The sequence below is a fragment of the Anoplolepis gracilipes genome, chromosome 11, assembly GCF_047496725.1.
Source record: "Anoplolepis gracilipes chromosome 11, ASM4749672v1, whole genome shotgun sequence".
NCBI lineage: Eukaryota > Metazoa > Arthropoda > Insecta > Hymenoptera > Formicidae > Anoplolepis > Anoplolepis gracilipes.
Window position 1 is genome coordinate 4,458,775 of NC_132980.1, and position 16,277 is coordinate 4,475,051.

Here is a 16,277-nt window from a genome sequence, read left to right on the forward strand (position 1 = left end):
TCCATGTTTTAAAGAGAAAAATATTTATTATAACAATAAGAGAATTGTTTTTATTTATTAATTCATACTTATCATTTAAAAATACAAATCTATATATTCTTATATTCTATATATCATATTATAATATATAACTTTTAAGAAGTTTTAGACATCAATGTTAATGAAATAAACAAGTTTTAGAGGTAGTCCATTATACCCCGCATGAAAAGCATATCACGAAAATGTAGGTTTTACTAAATCAATAATCTCGTCTATTTAAACTATTTAGACTATTATTTTATAATAAACTTGTGTTTTTGCTTATAGTGAATATTCCAAAGAATATTTTTAGTAAAAAAAAGATCGATTTATTTTTTTAATATGTTGAAAACTTGCTCAATGCTTACGTTAGCCGTTCTACCCCACGTTCCCCTAATACTGAAGATGAGTTAAACCAAAACGTCTAATATAATTTAATATTAATATTAAATTATGTTAGATAATATTAGATAATATTAGATAATAAAATTAAATATTATCTGGTATTTAATTAATTTTTTTTACTTCTCTTTTACTCGTGCTTATTTGCTTATTTATTTATAATTGTTTCATACGTAATTTCTACTTCTAGTGAACAAAATGTGCACAATATGTCAGCAACCCAGACAAAATATTTATAACAATTATTTAAATATTTTAAAAATATTTATCAAAATATTTTATAAATATTAAGATTTTAGATTGAATAGATCATAAATATTTACCATAAATATCCTAGAAAATATTTGAGAAATATTTACAAAATAATTACTATAAATATTTATTTTTGGCTTATCATAAATATTATATAAAATATTTCATCTATATTTTAAAAATATGTCGAATAAAGATTTTTATAAAATATGTATAAAATATTTATATAATATTTAAAAAAAATAAATTTTCATAAATATTTATAAATATTTATTATAAATCTTATGTGTGGAAAATTGTTAAAAAATTTACTCATTGTCCAAAGTTGCTAGCAATTTGACATCAATTGTGTCCGAATTAAGCTTGTGATCTGCTAACAAGCTTAATTACAGAATCTAACAGCAAATTAAAGCGGCAAAAACCGAGCAAGATCTGCTAACATGGCATTAGATTGGCAGAAACTGAGTAGGATCTGTGCGCGCACAATTTGACGTTGACGGTAGATTACTAATAAAAACCGAATAAAATTTACAGCTATTTAAATAGAATAATAACGTAAATCGGTATTTATGGAAGCTCTTAATATTTGATATCAATTTCAACGAATACAGTTATATTAATGTTATATAAATAAATTGAAACTAAATATTACAGATGCACAACTGGTAAGTAATCGGCTAATTGTTATTTTGCTTTCATAAATATAACATGTAATGTAACACAACATATCTCACATAACAAACGGGATTAATTCAACTTAATTAAATAAAACAAATTATGTAGACATAAATTTAATTTATAAGACTCGAGATATAATTATAGTAATTATAGATATAATTATATATGAAAATTATAGATATAATTATATGAAAATTAAACTTTAATTTTCAAATATGCTCCAAGTAGACAACAAACGAATAATTATTCATTTATCCTGCTAATTACAATCATTCTAAATTTTCTATTGGACTTGTACCAACTATCAAAAATTAAATTAGATAGAATAGTTACCACACTTTTGTGTGATCTTATACAGGGTAGGCCATTTTAAACAGTACGGTCAATTTTTCTCGTAAACTAAGCGAAATATCGAAAAATGTTTCAGACAAAAGTTGTATGGTTTCGAGGGGGCCATAAGAGGGTACCATTGGTTTGACCTTGAAGAATTATTTGAAGGTCACATGAACGTCATGTTTAATTTTTTAAATGGGACACCCTATATATTATTGCATATTCTTGTAGCTTATCTCGAGAGCTTTTCAAAACACTTAATAAAATATTTTTTCATTAAATACTTTTCGAGTTATAATGCTTCAAAGTTGCAATATTTTGACATAAAATACAAGATATCTCGTAAAATATTCATTTCTCGATTATCTTACCCTAATACTTTTATGCACAGAATAATAAGATGAATCAATTGGTGTAATAAATTAATAACTTTCTGTTATTGTTAAATAGAAGACAAAAGACCTGTCTCTAAACTATAGTTTGGCTATTTCTTCAGGGATATTACAATTAGATATATTGAGGACCATTTCTAATCAACAGAAGTAAAAGAATTTCTTAAGAAATGGAATCGAGACTGTGATTTCAATTTCATGTTTCGACAGACACGTGTAGATGAGGTTTGAAAAAAATAAACTCTCGATTTTTTATGTCACTTTTATAGAATCAACAAAAATATTTGACTGTATTATTTTATTAATCTTCAATTGTCTTTTTTTTAGCCAGAACATTTTTATATAACTTTTTTTACTTGATATTACTTGATATAAATCCAATCGTTGTTCATACATAGGCTTTTCATTAATATTAATTGTTGATTTAAGGATGTTTAGCACCTACAATCGGAGCAAAAAGTAGTCGAAATTGACGAATATATACTTTTCTTATATATTTTAATATATGATTATTATAAAGATTGCATAAAATCTTATTATTTATTCATAGCTAGAGTGTAAAAATGTATTATCGAACTTCTGTTGCTTTTTTTCGGAGAATTTTCGTGTTTCTTAAATTATAATGAGAAACTTTTATCATTGACGGTACCTCAATTTCAACATTACAGTATAAAATTTGAATTATAAAAATAAAAGAATTTACTCGTACAGAGTAATTTAAAATGTCAGAATAAAAATTATAATAGTAAACAATGACAAAATATAGAAGATTTTTAACTATTTCTTTGATAAATTTAATAATTTGTCATTTCTCCGAGAAGAAAGAAATGTGGCAACATGGTAATTTTTCATAAGTTGGTCAAATTACAAATTGACATATGAGGCCTAGTCGCTTCTCGCTTACACGTTTGTATATAGAAGCTTCTTCAGATGAAACGATAGGTTATTTAAAATGTCAAGTGAAGGCTCAGCTGAATGCTATGTTGCCACGTTTTCACAATAAATAATATGTCATCTCGGATAATAGGACGAAATTGAGAAAATTATATTCAATATCTTTTGAACTAGTCAGTACTTGACCAAAATTATGTGATCAAATATTTCCTTTATATTTAAACTATATTTTTGCAAATTTTGAATAAATTCCTATTATTATTTCTATCTATTTTAGCTCTTAAGTTAACACGATCATAGGTTTTTCATAAAATAGAAAATCTGTAATCGTATCAATTTAAGGGCTAAAAAGGACAGAAATAATTATATCTATACTTATTTAATATATATATAAATAATTATATTTATAATTATATTAATAATTTTACTTATAATTAGATCTACAAAATAATTATATTTATAATAATATCGACGGGTAAATTCATTGCAAATTAAAATCCTTATAACTTTTGATTGCTTCAGTGAATCAACTCTAGGTTTTTTTATAAGTCTCTGAACATGTATCAGAACAATCTGTGCAAATTTTATTAAACTCCTATATTTTTAAAAATAGTTACGAAACATCCTTAATGAACTGGAAATATTAAACAATGTTTGTAATACGTTAAGCTTGTGATGATAATTATCTGTCGCGTACAAGTTTTCATATAATATAGACGTTTTAAAGGGAAGATATCAAATGTCAATCTAAAGTCTGTTCGAAAATTGTGATCATGGACCAACTCATTGAAAAAATTATTATTGCTGTTGATTCAAATGTAACGCATAAACCTCTTGCTAAAGAATTCAGCATGTCCAAGGATACAATTTATGACATTTTGATGAAAAATTTCAACAAAAGGAAGATCTACGCCACATATGTGCTTCACAAGATCATCGCTGGACGGGAATATTTGGTCAAAAGACCAGTATATATGATTTAACATCCATCATATTCGTTAAATTTGTCAGCGTTTGACTACATCTTATTCCCAGAAATTAAAATAACAGTAAAAAGAACGATGATTTTGAAATTATAATTTTAACGAAAGTTAACAAGAATATCTTTTTCTTAGAGAAATATGTGAAAAATCTAAAAGCATAATTTAAAAATAAAAAATCCCGCCGGTTTTAAAGTTTTTGTAAGTTAAAAGATTTACAGGTGATCTGATTCTGGTTCTGATATCAAAAATCTATCACACTATTTTAAAGATTTTCACTTAATAATAAAAAAAGTTCTTATACATTTTTATTAAGATCTACAAAGTAATATCAAAATTATTTAAGAAAAATGATTCTCAAATTTGAACTTTAGAGACAAGTGTCTCGATGGAAATGCATTATGGAAACAAATTTTATAGAAACTTATGGGATTATTTTTACCTGCTCTACTTGCCCACGAGAGATTGCTCATCTTTATCAGGGCACCTTGTATAAGTCTTCATAAAGAGTCATTGAGATCATCCCAAAGACGGATTCATACATTGTTTCGAACATTTAACGAAATTCGAACATTGTTTAGTATGTATTAATACAAAAAGAACAAATTTCGAATAAATATTTTAATCAAAATATTTGTTTTTTTCGATATACTGACAATGAGTCAAAAAATGTGTCGTTTTATTTTAAAAAAATGGACAATTTAAAATCTTATAAGACGAAAAAAAGGGGAAAAATTGTTATCATAATATTTTTAAAATAAACAATCTTCTCCCTCGACATTCTTTTGTATTATTAAAAGCAACAAAAATATTATAAATGTTTAAATTAAAGAAAACATCCTCTATACATATAAGTATAAATATGACTTATATACATGATGTATCGAAAATTATAGCACAAGCGAAATATTGATTTCTCATGTAAATACAAATCGAAAGAATAGAATGAAATATTTTCAAACCGAAAACTTTGCTTTTTCGAACAAATTGATTTTGAAGATTTAAATACGTGCACACTTAATTAACAGTGTATATCGACGTAAAAGATCTTGATCTACATGCAATCATTTCTGTTCGTTTATTTGTAAAGGACAATTATAAGAATAATTGTAAACAAACAATAAACAATTGCAATCAGTTGACGTTTTTTTTAATTCACCGAACGATACTTTGTATGCAATCAGAAGAATGACATTTTCAATAATTTGTAATTTAATAAAATAAATGAATTATTCAAACTTGTGTGATTATTTATTATTTGATCCATACCAAGTTATGACATTGTTTATAAGTACGAACAAAAAGAGTTTTGTATAATGATATTCGATTTTTACCAGTCAAATTGCACACATCAACGAAAAATCGGTTTAACGATATTATATTATATTATAAATTATGTTAAATTACATAAAATTATTGTTATTATTAAATTATATAAAATGATATTATATAAAAAAAAATTTATTTTATATTTTCCATTTGCATTTGCATGAGGAATTATTTCCAGTTTGCTTGTAAAACATCCTATTCTGATATAATCTGTATACATATATAAATACCTGGAAAACGACGTAGAAATCCTGCTGTTGCTCCGTAATATTGCCATGATAATGTAGGGTCGCTCTCATAATTATTAACAAACAAGAGATCTAAATATTCGCTCCATTGAATGCCTGAGGCAACATCACGTTCTGAAAACAAATGATCAATTTATACTAAAAATAATTAAGCCAAACTACATTATTTTTTCATGCTAAGCGAGTGGCTACATCCCACAAGGCTCTTCTAAAAAAATACAAACATTTCTCACCATTTCTTAATCAATGGTCTTTTCAGAATGGCGTTTAGTCGGCCTCGAAGTAATAAAATGTATTGCATACATTTGAGAAAAAAAATAATAAAAAAAGACTTCTTTTTTTGTTATTTTTATGTAGAATTTAATAATGTAAAAAATTTTTTTTATTTTTCAACGTTATATTAAAATTATTTTGTTTTTTACATGAAGCAGTATATTTTTATTTTAATGCCATAAAAGCAGAAGAAGACAAATCTAAAAGACTCAGTTGAAATAATCTTGAATCCAATGTTACAGGAATACTTAAGGAAATTATTGAAATAGAATTAAGATCTTTATTACACTTTATTTTATTTATTTCATGAGTAAATGAATAACAGTATCATAAAATGTGTTATTTAATGAAATTATATTCAATAATAAAGCAATTTTAAACAATAATTTGCTTATATTATTAAAACAATAATATGCATTATTGGACTAAAAATAATCTACTAAATGCGACAAAGACATTAATAAATTAAAATCTTAATGTTTGATATTAATATCTGAATTATAAACGACAGGATTATTAATTCATTTTTAATCATCCAATAAATGCTCAAATATACATAACATTCCTTCAAAATAAGAGAACAATTCTTTTGGAAGAAATAAATTTGTCAATATGTCAAAATAAATGATTTCAATATGATGATGTTCCATCACATTAGACGTTAATAAGGGTATAGTTATACACACATATTTAGAAAAATTATGTACCATATGTTTTTCTTAATAACAAATTATCAGAATTTGGAGATTTTTTGCGAAAATGTCAAGAAAATCATAATTTCTTACAAGTTTCCAATTTTTAGCCTCACGTATCTTTGTAACTACATCTTAAAGTCTTCTCATACTTCTTATTATTTCAATTATTTCAAACCATTTATTTCAAACGGCTTATTTAAAGACTAAATGTTAACTTCGTACGCTACTTTCTCGCGAATGTCCACATTTATTAATTTATTTATATCATAATTCTCAAAGTTGGAAAAGTTACTTTATGAAAGTAACTCGTTATCCTTACCATTCTTTTTTCCAAAAAATAACTCGTTACCGTTACTTAAAAAGTACCGAATTGTTACAATTTTTCCGTTACTTTTTTTTGTATACAATACAAACTTTACATAAAAACTTTTTTAATACAAGATCAAAAAAATTAAATTAAAAATTTACACTAAACACTAAAAATTTTTAAACATTATTTTACATTAATGTAATCAAAATGATATAATTTTGATAGTGATATCGCTATAGATATAAAGTATGTAATAATTTTGATAATAATAAATTATTTTAAATAAGAGAAACTTTTGAAAAAAGTGTAAACAAGCTATCTTAAAGATGTTTAGTACGTATTTTTAAAAATATAGGAATTTAATAAAATTTGCACAGATTGTTCTGCAACATGTTCAGAGCCTTATAAAAAAACCTGGAGTTGATTCACTGAAGCAATCAAAAGTTATAACGATTTTAATTTGCAATGAATTTACCCGTCGATATTATTATAAATATAATTATTTTGTGGATCTAATTATAAGTAAAATTATTAATATAATTATAAATATAATTATTTATATAAATAAGTATAAATATAATTATTTCTGTCTTTTTTAGCCTTTAAATTGATACGATTACAGATTTTCTATCTTATAAAAAACCTGTGATCGTGTTGATTTAAAAGCTAAAATAGATAGAAATAATAATAGGAATTTATGCAAAATTTGCAAAAGTCTAATTTAAATATAGAGGAAATATTTAATCACATAATTTTGGTCAAGTACTGACTAGTTCAAAAGATATTGAATATAATTTTCTCAATTTCGTCCTATTATCCGAGATGACATATTATTTATTGTGAAAACGTGGCAACATAGCATTCAGCTGAGCCTTCACTTGACATTTTAAATAACCTATCTTTTCATCTGAAGAAGCTTCTATATACAAACATGTAAGCGAGAAGCTTACTAGGCCTCATATATCAATTTGCAATTTGACCAACTTATGAAAAATTACCATGTTGCCACATTTCTTTCTTCTCGGAAAAATGACAAATTATTAAATTTATCAAAAAAATAGTTAAAAATCTTCTATATTTTGTCATTATTCACTATTATAATTTTTATTCTAACATTTTAAATTACTCTGTACGAGTAAATTCTTTTATTTTTATAATTCAAATTTTGTGCTGTAATGTTGAAATCGAAGTACCGTCAATGATAAAAGTTTCTCATTATAATTTAAGAAACACAAAAATTCTTTGAAAAAAAGCAGCAGAAGTTCGAAAATACATTTCTACACTCTAGCTATGAATAAATAATAAGATTTTATGCAATCTTTATAATAATCATATATTAAGATATATGAGAAAAGTATATAGTCGTCAATTTCGACTACTTTTTGCTCCGATTGTAAGTACCAAACATCCTTAAACACTTTTAGATAATGTAAATGTAAATAAAGTAATTTTCTTATTGTTAGTTTATTTTCAATAGATTTAAATATGGTCAATATCGCTTTCTTCACGTCTCTTCAATTTTTTTTATTTCAAAATTCTACCACGATACGATAATTTTTATAATATCGAATTCTTGACTAATCATTGAAATTATCTGTCTACTTAAATGTTTTTTACAAAGTAGAAAGATACTAGAAAGAGATTCCAGTAGCGTCTATGTGATACTGCAGTTCAATACTCGTATCAATCCCTAAGTTCCATTTCACGCATATGTGCACATGTATTTATAATATATGTTATTTGTATTATATAAACTGCGCGCATATACATGAAACGAAAAATATCTCTGTTTCTTTATTTGAAAATTATATTCGAAAAAAAGTATAGTATATTTAAGTATATTCAAAAAAATCCCAGACAGCACAGAAAGCCCGAAAAACATCTTAAAGATATTTAAAAGACAATAAGACGTCTTTTAAACATCTTTTAAAGACATGTGCGGTCTGGAAAGTAACGATAAAAGTAACTGTTAATTTCGTTACTCGTTATCGAAAAATGTAACGATGTTACTCTTTCTGTTACAAACAAAATTTGTAACGCCGTTACTGTTATGGTTACCGAAAAAAAGGTAACGCATTACTTTTCAACCCTGTTAATTCTTTAGAATTATCTATTGCATTACTCACCACTGTCTTTAACTCCACTTGGCAAAAGCACGGCAGACAAACTAACGTTCACTGCTAAATGGTCAAAATGACGATTTGCAGTGAGGAACATTTCCTGCGCGCCGCCCTTTCCATCAGTAACAAAGTTATTGAGTCGATGCGAAGCGTAATACTTAGGTGATACATTCCCTTCTTTTGGCACCGATACCGCGGCTTGCTCGGCGCTCTCCACTAATCTCTGTAAATGTAATAGATTACGTTATATTTCACAAAATTACAAGTTATTTGCGCCTATATTTACAACAACAAATGTATCGATTTTTATCTAAAATTTTGTATATCAAATATAAAGAAAAATTTTAATTTTATTTCACAATGTTTTTTTTTTTTTTGTGTTTATATGGTTTTGCATTCCTTTCCATATATGTTATATATATTATTAATTTTTTTATTATATCATATAACGTAACATATTTATAAGTTTATTCATTAGGATGTTTAAGACTGTGTGATATTAAATATATATATTATTATTTAAATATTCACCAAGAACTGATATCTAATTCAAATATTCGAGCTAATCTTTTTGTAGAGAAGTTTAGTGGAATTTGTGTATGATAGAAGTACTATTTTAAGATTTTTATAATTATTAATTAATTAATTAATTTTATAATATATGTATGTTTAATATTTATAATTAAATATTGCTGTATTTTTAAATGTATTGCACAAGTGTCTGCAGATTTTCAATTTTTGCTCTGGAACTTGTATATATATATATATTGATTATTTATCGATTGTATATATTAAAGATTTCTTTTACTATTACTTGATTAATCAAGCTGTTCCAGAGCAAAAATTGAAAATCTGCACTTTTATATTTAAAAATACAGCAACATTTCATCATAAATACTAAAAATATATTTGAATATAAATAGTTTAAATGTCAATTCGTATAAAAAAGCCATCACTCTGTATAAAATATTAAACAAGACGTGGAAACAACATGTTCGTTTGAGAAGAGATCTATTTTTATATCATCAACAGGTAAGGATCTGTCCGTTATCGAAAAACTTCTTAACACATCACATTCTGAAATCAAGAATAGTTCTGACAATGAGTCAAACTTGAAACTTTTTATTATGTTGAAAATATATTGTAAAATTTTAAACGGGTTTTTTTCAAAATTCTATTTTTTCTCAATTCTATCTTTATTTTTCAAGAAGAAATATAATAAATATTAATAAATAAAAATAAATTTTTGTTATAATCGATAAAAAATGTATTAAAGAAGAAAATACTGTATAATACATTTTGAGTTTTATGTAAAAATCGTCAAAGCTTTCTAAAATTTCTAGCAAAACAAAAAAAATTTTTTTTTCTATTATAAATGTATATCCTGATGAACAAATTTTCTCGCAACTTTAAGTATCTTATTTTTTTCGTAAATTTATATACTAGAAACTATTACTACAAATTTATTTATTTATATATTTATGTCGAGTAATTTATGATAAACAATTTACCGCATCCATCTTTTTTCGCATTCAAAGATACTCACTTCCTTTAAAAAAGTTTAGAATATTATAAAAGATCAGCTTGTATAATCTATTAAATTCAATGTGTATTTTTTATATATTATAATCTAAGCTCCATTAATTATCATATCTTATAAAACATGTAAATATAAGTTTATATTAATTTATTTCTACTAAAGATAATTTTTCACTAGATTTGTTTTTTGCTTATTCAAATAAATTCTGCTACTGCATTTTGTAAAAAACTGAACATTTTTTCTTAGCATACAAATAATTCCCAGACAGCATACATATTCAAAAGATGTTCAGAGGTTATTCTGAAGACATCTTTTCTTTCAAAAATATATTTGGGATGTCCTATGAATGTTTTTTTGGCTATGCTGTTTGAGAAGATATTTCAAAATCGGCGGACAATGAATTTATTTTTAAAAAGTTAAAAATATATTCAAAAGTTAAGAAGATTATCACTTTTCCCAATCTTTTTGAACTCTCATATTATTCGTCACAAAAATCTCACTTTTAATGACTTACGGAATAGTTTTCTGAATCTCACAGAAAAAAAGAACATCATATAAGGTGAAAATTTTCAATCTACAACAGCCTGCACAGTGTTGTACGAGCACATATCTAATTTAATATAATATAATTTATAAACAGAATACAAAAATGATGTGCACTAAAGAAAAAATAAGATATATGCGAAAGAGATATGTATGTATTGGCGTACCATCACAGCGTTCATTTTAAAGTCCATCATATTTTTCACTTCCATGGCCATTTCCCGAACAAGGACGAGACCATCCCTTTTTACGACGATTGCATCCATTTCATGATATTTCTAGATGTGAAGTAATAAAAATCGATGCATAAGAGAAATAAAACCATAAGGATTTCCATTAAAGAGTATACATACATATAATTTGAAAGAATTCTAAAATATAACTTATCTTCTTATACATATCTTATAAAAATATGTATAAAATAAAACTTTTAGTACACAACATTGCAATATCTTTATACATGATTCGTTTAATGAATATATTTATTTATTATAATTATAATTAAATATATGTTAAATATTAAATATACATATAATTAATAAATAATATAAATATATATATAATATATAATTAGCTTACTCTCTGTATCTCGCTCATTTTAGTTACTTGTTTACCAAACTCCCATAAGTCCACGCCAAACTTTAAGGCCCAGTTTTTCACTCTGTAATAATTATGATAATATTATTATGTTTCAAATAAATGTACATTCATCAAAAATTGAGACCTTTACAATAGAAAATAAAATATATTTGAAATAAATAATTGAAAGTTTTCGCTCTCTATATTAACTTGTTGTTTTATGTTAAATATCGGAACTTATTCATAAAAAATATAAGGCCGTTTGTTATTTATCGTTCTTAATTTATATTTAAAAGAGCACTGATTTCATTTATTTATGTAAAAAATATAATTAATCATGTCATAAAATCATAATCATGCAGTAAATATTGCATATATTTCTACACATTTCTGTTTATTAAAATTGTGATACATATACATAAAAAAATCTTCGAGGTAAAGAAATATAAATTTGCGAGATATTGTCCTTCATGCAAAATTTATTTTATAAATTATAATAAAAAATAATTAAAATAATTAAGAATACAGCAATTTATTTTCCATTGCAATTTCAATGTAAACAATTATATAATTTGCGCATTTGTCATTTGCTGAAATCTTGGAGAAAAACTGTTTTTTTAAACTTAAGAAATAAAATTATTAAATTTTTTTCTAATTTTTTACATTAAATCTTTTCACGCTGGAATTATTTTCATTCTATATCTCATTTCCCATTTATTTATACATAATTCAGACCGTGCCAGTTATTTTTCTCAAAAAGGGGACGTTAGAAAGTTAGAAAAAAAATTGTCATTACTAAAGGGCATCCAAAGTAATCATTAGTTGCACTTTTCGGAACAAACCAGAAGTGTAACTAGGATCAGTTTTGAAATTTTAAATAGAATCATGGATCGAGTGGGATATCGTTGGATAAAGTTTTGAAAAAGAAACAACTTTTATGAAACCTTAATTCAATCTCTTACAGAATCTCTTTCGAGAAAAACATTTGAATGTAGATGTCTGCTGTCTGATCCATACATTTAAATGTTTTTTTTTTTCTCGAAACCTTTGAGAGATAACTAAATTAAGTTGTAGTAAAAGTTATTTCTTTTTCAAGCTCGATCCAATGATATCTGATTCGAGCCATGTTCCTATTTAAAATTTTAAAGTTGACCCCAGCTACACCTATTTCTGTTTGTTCCCAAAAATGGAACCATCACCAATGATTATTTTGAGTGTCCTTTAGTAATGAAAAATTTTTCCCTAACTTCCTGTGATGTTTCATTTTTGAAAAAAAACGACTAACACGAGTGATCTGAATGACCCTGCATATAACCAATAACCGATTAATACTCCTCCTTTCTATCTTCCTTTTTCGATGCCTCTTTTCACGCCTTTTGCATATAATCCGGCTCTCTTTTCATCTCTCTTTATTTCTTCGTATTTCTTTTTTCTCTCTAGAGTCCAACGTATCTTTCTTTTAGATTTTCACGTTTATATCCTTTTACACTCATACCTTCTTTTACTTTTCTCTTTCCATCTCATTCTCCCCTTCAATCCTACATATTCGTCTTTCTTCTAACATTGCTCACAACGTTTCTCGTCTTCCTCTCTCTCACCCCCCTCCCCTCTCTTCACTACTTTTTACTCGCCCTCCTTTCCTCCCTCGTGCGCTCCTTTATTTCCCCACCCCGTTACTGCATGCTCGTTCTCGCCTTCATCTACCTGCTCGCCTTTGCCCTCGCGCTCCTTCTACTCCCTATCGAGTTTTGCTCGTCGAGCTTTATGCACCCCATCCGTCCGATCGCTCACACATCCACCGCGCCACCACCCCTCCACTTTTCCCACCATCCCTCATATCTTCCCTTTTTGTTTTTTAGGCCCCTCATACGTCATCGATGTCCGACGATGCACAAGCTTACCGGATATTTTTCATACCCTCTGTCGTTTAATTGCTAGGTACAAAAAATTACTTAAGCGCGCGAGCACTTACTCATTATGGGGTATGTCCTCCTCCTGCTGGCAACTCGACCCTATCCACAACAGAAACAGTATCCCAAAACGTAGTAGCCTGTCGTCAATGCGCAGGAACATTATTTCAACAGTTCTCAACAATTATTTCTCGAATTCCTCTCTCTCTTCCTCCCTTTCTCGTTGTTCTTGGCGCGTAGCCTGCGTAAACCCCTTTTCCTCGGGATAATTTCGTGTGATTGGCGATCGATCGTCGAACCAGGGACCAGGGACCAACGACGTACCGGCTCGACGCTCGTCGATTTAATGATCTTCGCGCATCGTCCATAGGTCGCCACCGTGTTCGGATTTCTTCCTCTCGTTCTTCCTCCGAATCAATCTCAAGCGCATCTAGCCTACTACTCACTAATACTCACGAATTCGTAACTCTCGACCTGTCACTCGCTCGCACGTGTGTACAAATATATGTGCATAAGTCGCAAAATCGGAGTCACACACAGTGATAAAGCTTCGTCTTCATCCCCGATGTTTTTCCATTTTCGCCAATAGTGGTCCACGCTACATGCGCCACGATGACAGGTCCGTCCGTCGATTCGATCATTTCAACGGAGGAAGGCGGAAGGAGAAAGGCGGCGATGGCAGCGTTCCGGGCTATAAGTATCGTTCCGGAACGTGTGCGTCCGAAATGTCACTGCCTCCTCCGGAGCCGAGCGCGACCACATGATTTCATCGCGCTTGGCGAAGGTAGCATATTCTCTCTTTACGCCTCCGCTGCCTCCGTTGTCGACGACGCGATTTATTCACCACTCACTATTCCGGTAGTTCGCGGCGCCGCGTTGTGTAGTGCGAATTCAATAGTAGTTCACGCCGTAACGCGCAGAGAACTAGAAAGAATGGAAGATGGGTGGTATATGCGATAGGGGTCGGAAAGGGATAGGAGGATGCAAGAGAGTGAAATAGAGAACGAAAGAAAGGTCGAAAGCGGCGGGAAAGGAGAGAGATTGGAGCGGAGCTTCAGCGGGCAGAGAGTGGCAGTCTCCGCGCGAGCGGAAAAGGCGAGTAGCGCGTGAGTGAATAAAAGGAGTGAAACGTAAACCGACCATCAAAATCTCGACGCACGATCTTCGCGACACATGAACGAGTCCACCTCGACTTGGCTCGCGCGATATAAAAAATCGCGCAGAAACGCGCGCCGCGACGTATTACGTCGTGCGTCGTGCTACTATCTCCGCCGTTACCACCACCTTCCACCCTCACTACTATCGCCGCCACCACCTCCCATATCCCACCTCCACCATCACCCCCTCCTCCTAGTAGCTCGGCGCGCGCGCACATTACTCTTTACTATGTCTACGATCAACACAAGCCAGCTCGTAGCATTTTGGGAGTACGTTATTCCAACGGAAAGGGAAGAGGAGGAGAAGTGTGAATCTTTTCACTACTTCTACGGCAGTGCTGCAAGAAGTTATAAAGGACTGATCTTTAGAAGCGCACATGACACAAAGAAATGACAGGTCAGGAAGAATAGTTAGATGTCTAATTTAGTTTAATAGACATCTAATAAATGTTTTTTTTTTCGATCTGTACTTCTTATTGGAGATAGCGATAACGCCGATAATGTTAGTAGCGGTCAAAGCTAAATTGGAATCGCCAAAACTTGTTGAAGCTCTCTCGGCCTTTGCGATTCGTTTCGCAAAAGCTTAGAGTCTCGCGAGTTGCGGTATCGGAGGATGGGAAAGGCAAGAGGGAAGAATGGAGTACGCTGCGTGAAAAGAGTATAGGTGGCAGGTGGTGGATATGGAACACGCAGGGGGAAGATAGGAAGGATAAAAGCGGCAGAAGATGGTGGAAGTGGTGATGGTGGAGGGAGGAGAGGCTGCCCGGCACTGTTCCGTTGGCGGGGGTGGCAGTCCCAACCTTACGCCACGTTACGGGAGTTTAACGCGGCGCAAGCCCGGTATCATTGATTTAACATATATCTATATCTTACATAAAGACAGCGAGAGAGCTTTTCCTGACGGCAAGGTGAGGTAACATCATATTATACTTGTCCAAGTACGGCAGGAATAGCGTTATGCGAGCAGATTGTATAATAATAGAGCTGAGACGTGAGAAATCTTTTTTTATCGAGGGGAAGCTATTTAGAGATAAAATTCAGAATCAAAATCTATGTACATATAACAAAATATTTTATATTCGGCGCAATACTAATTGTTGACCACTCGTTGATTCTTCATTATAGAAAATAATTTCCCAAAATATTTAATTATGATATAGTAATTAGAATAATAAATAATTAGCTTGTATAACTTTGTACTAAATACAATTCTGATTTTAATAATTATAATAACTGTTTGATTACATTTTTATGTAAGTAAATAAGCAAATATATATGTATATATATATATGTATATATATATATGTATATGCGTGTGCGTGTGCGTGTGCGTGTGTGTGTGTGTGTGTGTGTGTGTGCGTGTGCGTGTGCGTGTGCGTGTGCGTGTGCGTGTGCGTGTGCGCGCGTGTGTGTGTGTGTGTGTGTGTGTGTGTGTGTGTGTGTGTGTGTGTGTGTGGTATGGACAACTTTTTTTCTACTTTATAAGATTAATTATCGAATTTAAACGGTTCTTAAATAAAACTATTTATGTGTATATATACTTACTTTAACAAATATTGTATTTTGATTTTAATAGATAAAATTTATGCAAATATTCTTGTAAAACACATGGATAAAAACTTTT

At 29.1% G+C, this 16,277-nt stretch overlaps 1 protein-coding gene across 4 annotated transcripts in view; it reads right to left on the bottom strand.

Moving 5' to 3' along the window:
• Positions 1-14,827, bottom strand: part of Stol (voltage-dependent calcium channel subunit stolid) — a 54,720-nt gene extending 39,893 nt beyond the window's left edge. For 3 of the 4 annotated variants that reach the window (XM_072902397.1, XM_072902398.1, XM_072902396.1), the window contains exons 1-5: positions 13,559-14,827; positions 11,587-11,668; positions 11,175-11,285; positions 8,931-9,147; positions 5,509-5,640 (exon numbers count right to left, since the gene is read on the bottom strand). In XM_072902397.1, the coding sequence (XP_072758498.1) occupies positions 5,509-5,640; positions 8,931-9,147; positions 11,175-11,285; positions 11,587-11,668; positions 13,559-13,659 (643 nt within the window). In that variant the 5' untranslated portion in view covers positions 13,660-14,827. The other variant, XM_072902399.1, reaches the window with a different exon arrangement.
• Positions 14,828-16,277: the final 1,450 nt, after the last annotated feature.